The 4060-nt window shown below is 51.9% G+C and overlaps 1 protein-coding gene across 1 annotated transcript in view; it reads right to left on the bottom strand.

Moving 5' to 3' along the window:
* UBIAD1 (UbiA prenyltransferase domain containing 1) overlaps nucleotides 1-3209 on the bottom strand; it is a 9748-nt gene extending 6539 nt beyond the window's left edge. Inside the window, exon 1 of the mRNA XM_008694732.2 lies at nucleotides 2372-3209. Within this exon, the coding sequence (XP_008692954.1) occupies nucleotides 2372-2897 (526 nt within the window). The 5' untranslated portion in view covers nucleotides 2898-3209. The remainder of the gene's footprint in view (nucleotides 1-2371) is intronic.
* Nucleotides 3210-4060: the final 851 nt, after the last annotated feature.

Here is a 4060-nt window from a genome sequence, read left to right as displayed (position 1 = left end):
GGGGGGGCGGGGGGAGGTGGTGGGATGTGGTCAGATCCCAAATGCATTTTGAAAGTAGAGTCAACAGGATTTGCTGCTGGACTAGACAGGAGGAGGAGAGTCCAGGATGATGCCCATGACTATTAGCCTGAAAAACTAGGAGGAGAAAGTTGCCTTGGAATAAGATGGGGGAAGCTGGGGTAGGGCAGGTTTCTTAGCGGAGATCAGGACTTTGGGTTCTGACACATTGGCTTGAGATGCCCGTAAGGCCTCGAGGAGAAGCTAGTGAGGAAGGAGTAAGAGTCTGGAGTTGAGTGCAGAGATCTGGGCCAGAGCTACACATTTGAGAGTCATGTGGCTAACAGATGGCATATGAAGCCATGAGATGGGCTAAAATCACCCAGGAGTGGATGGGGTTAGAGGAAAGGGGTCCAAGGACTCAGGCTGGAGTCCGGAGCCGGAGGCCCTGTGAGACCAACATGATCCAGCCCTGACCGGCCTCCCCAACAGTATTTCCTTGTCTCTCTTGATCACATTGGCCTTTCATAGATCCTAGAACAGGCCAAGCTCTCCCCCACTCCAGGGCATTTGCATGCGCTGTTCCTCTAGCCCTGGAGCACTCGGCACCCGAATCAGACCCAGTTCTTCCCTGTCGCTTGCTCCTTATCCTTCACGTAAGAGTTGCCTTCACAGAGAGGGCCTCATCCTTCTGCCGCTGCCCCATGTGCGTTCTACCACAGCACTCTACTGAGTTCCTTTACTGAGCTGTTCACAGCTGGCTGCTCCATTCCATTGTCCTTCGCCTGTTCCTTCTTTTCTCCCCCTCTTAATGTCGGGGTGCCCCAGGGCTCAGTCCTGGTCCCTTCGTGTCTCTATCACCACTCCCTCCTCTCCAGTGATCTCACCCAGTCATACAACTTGATCTAGGTGCCAGAGACCCCCCAGATATCTGCATCTCCAGCTCAGGCCTCTCCCTGGAACTCAGATGCTTAGGTCCAGACATCCATTTGACATCTCTGCTTGGAGATCTAATGCGTTAAGATGTCCAAAGTCAATCTCCCAATTTTCTCCCCCAAACCCTACCTTCGACCTTCTCCATCTCACTTGACCCCAACTCCATCATTCCAGGTGCTCAGGCCAAAGCTATTGAGTTACGTTGAATTCCTCTGTTTCTTTCCTGCCTCACGTCCCATCCAGCAGCAAACCGCGTCTACCTTCAAAATATATTCAGAATCTGACGACCTCTTCCCTTCTGTACCACCACCACCCTGATCCAGGCCGCCAAACCTCTCTTGCCTGGATTGCGCAATAGCCTCGTCTTCCTGCTTCAGTCCTTGCCCACTCACCTTTATCCATTCTCAATACCGCAGCCAGACTGATTCCTTGAAAACCTTAAGGCCCACATAACTTTTGCGCTTCTCTGCCCTCCCCACAACTACTTGCCTTGCTTCAACTCCTTTTGTTTACTCTCTCCCTCACTCACATACCGGACTCATGCTGTTCCTCGAACTTTTGAGGAACATGCCTGCCTTAAGGCCTTTGGCAACTGCCATTCTGAGATTTCGGACACTCTTCCTCTAGATACATGCTTAGCCAACTTCCTTCTATCTTTGCTCACATTACCTTTTTGAGGAGGCCTACCGTGATCAAACTTCTTCAAACAGCTATGTCCTCCTTCCTCACTCTATTTATGTTTTCCCTATAGCACTAATCATGTTTTTATATACTATCATCAGGGTCCCAACTCATCCGGGCTTACCAGGAACTTTCCTGATTTCCACACCAAAAGTCCAGCATCCTGGGAACTGTCTTAAGTCCTGAGCAAAACAGGACGTTGGTCATCCTGAATAGAATTTACTCCTTTTACTTTCTCTCTCTCCTCGAGATCTATAAAATAACTTCCACAAGAGCCCCTGCTCAGGATCTGTGACGCTGTGTTCACACAGAACAGTGCCTGGCACACAATAGGTGCTCAATAAGTAGGACTTGGCCACCACCCCCACCTCCACCCCACCCCCACCCATCGCTACCTTAATAAGCTGTTGCAAGGAGTCACACAGCAAACTAGCTGAAAGTAATTAGCTGTCTAATGCTGAGCTCTTCAAATTTAATCCCACTAAAATTTGAAATGGTGGTGTTATAAGATACGACCAACGAAAGGAAACTAGATGGAAAAACGTCCACATATGTGATTCCTAACATCCATAAACCAAGCCAGGGTCTTCTCAAGTCACTGCTGTTCTCAAAAAATCCACACGACCCACACATTACAGATTCCACGTAAACGGCCTAACTCAAAAAAAAACCTTTGACACCTCTTCTCCAGCCCTGTAACTCCTATGCGAAGCAGGAGTTTCTAGTACATGCAGCCAGCAAACAGGCCAACTCTTACCTCCTGTGTAGAGAAAGGAGCCAGACAGGCCTCCAAAGTAGATGAGAGCCAAGTGCTCCAGTTTCAGAGGAGACAGGCAGTAGAGACAAGCGGCACAGACACAGCCCAAAGTGTAGAGGAAGACTCCAAACCGGACAACATCCTGGGGCTCCAAGATTCGGTCCACCAGGGTCCTGTCATCACTCTTTTTGTGGTCAATGCCCTTGGAAAAGTCATAGTAAGTGTTGACCAAATTGCCAGCCCCGTGCACGGCCAGGACAGCTACGGCACAACCCACCAGCAGCCTGGGATCCAGGACGCCCTGGGATCTGTAGGCCAGGGCACTGCCCAGGGCCACCGGAGTGAGTGAAGCACTGAAGCTCCAGGGCCGCAGGGCCAGCACGTAGGAGGCGCACTTCTGCCTCCAGGAGCGTTGGGGAAGCCTGTCCTGATCCGGACAGTCGTTCCCCAGCAGGTCCCTGTCCCCGGACTTAGCCGTCTCTCCCGCCTGTATGTTAATCTCCCCCGGAACCTGTGAGGCCGCCATGGAAGCTACACGTGGCTGAAGTCAAAGTCTATAGTGAACACCCACGGAACAGCCACGGGGTGCGGGGTGGGCCGGCAAGACCTGACCTTCCTCGGGTTCCGCCCCGGGGCAGGGCTGGGGAGGCGGCGGGCCCCGGGGGTAGCACTGAGCGGACCTGGCAGCCCACGAGGCCCGGCGGCACCGCCCGGACCTCCTATCACCCGGGCAAAGCCTGTCTCTGGACCTCAGTCCCGGGCTAGAGCCCAAGACCGAGCTGCGACCGCACACCCCTGGGTACCGGGGCCGCCATCTTGTGCGCCTGCCTCCCGAGGCCCGCCCGGAAACAGGGGCAGACGACGCGGGCCGGGCCGGAGCGGGGGCGGGGCCCGAGGGGCTGAGGGCGGGGCCCTGGCCTGGGGGCGGGGCCGGCGGAGACCCAGCGGTCCAGCCCTTCTCTCGCGGAGAATCCGAACCCCGCAGCTGCCCCCAGACACTCAGCCTCACTTTGTATCACAAGGACGACCCCGATTGCGTGTCGCTTTACGACCTACCGAGAGCTTCCACTCACCAAAATAGGACTCATTCATTTTTTCACTCAACAAGCATTTACTGAGCACTTACTATATTGCAGGCAGCAGTGAACAAAAGGGGCAAAAATCAGGGAGCACATTGAAGGCGATGAGAAAGGTATAATTACCTCCCACTTTTTAAATGGGAAACGAAGCTCTGAAATGGGAAATGAAGTCCAAGAAATTATTAGCTCTAGTAATAATCACAACAGCAATAATTCCCCCCTTTTGTTGTGCAGTTACCATTTGCCATATACTGTCCTGCCTGCGTCTTTATCCATAGTCTAGGTTACTCACTTACTCGTGCAAATAACCGCCCTCCTCCCCACTCTACTACGTGGCCGGCTCTGTGTCTTCACTGCCTGCCTTCTAGAAGCTTACGGTCCGTATCTGTAACTTGTTCCTGCTGGAGGGAGCCAATTGTTAATTTTTTAAGAATTTTCTGAGCTGGTCTTCAAGCACAGCCATTATTAAAAATTAAATTTTACAAACTTATGAGATTAATTCTATTAAAAACAAAGGGGACAAAACTCGTTACTTCCTAATTATTTCACTCCATTTTATCATTTATGTTCTTCAGATTGTTTATGTCTGTTGTATCTGCGTTTGTGGAAA

Source organism: Ursus maritimus, unplaced genomic scaffold (genome assembly GCF_017311325.1).
Source record: "Ursus maritimus isolate PB19 unplaced genomic scaffold, ASM1731132v1 scaffold_32, whole genome shotgun sequence".
Classification (NCBI taxonomy): domain Eukaryota; kingdom Metazoa; phylum Chordata; class Mammalia; order Carnivora; family Ursidae; genus Ursus; species Ursus maritimus.
Note: the sequence above shows the minus strand (reverse complement) of the source record. Positions and strands in the feature narration are given on the sequence as shown.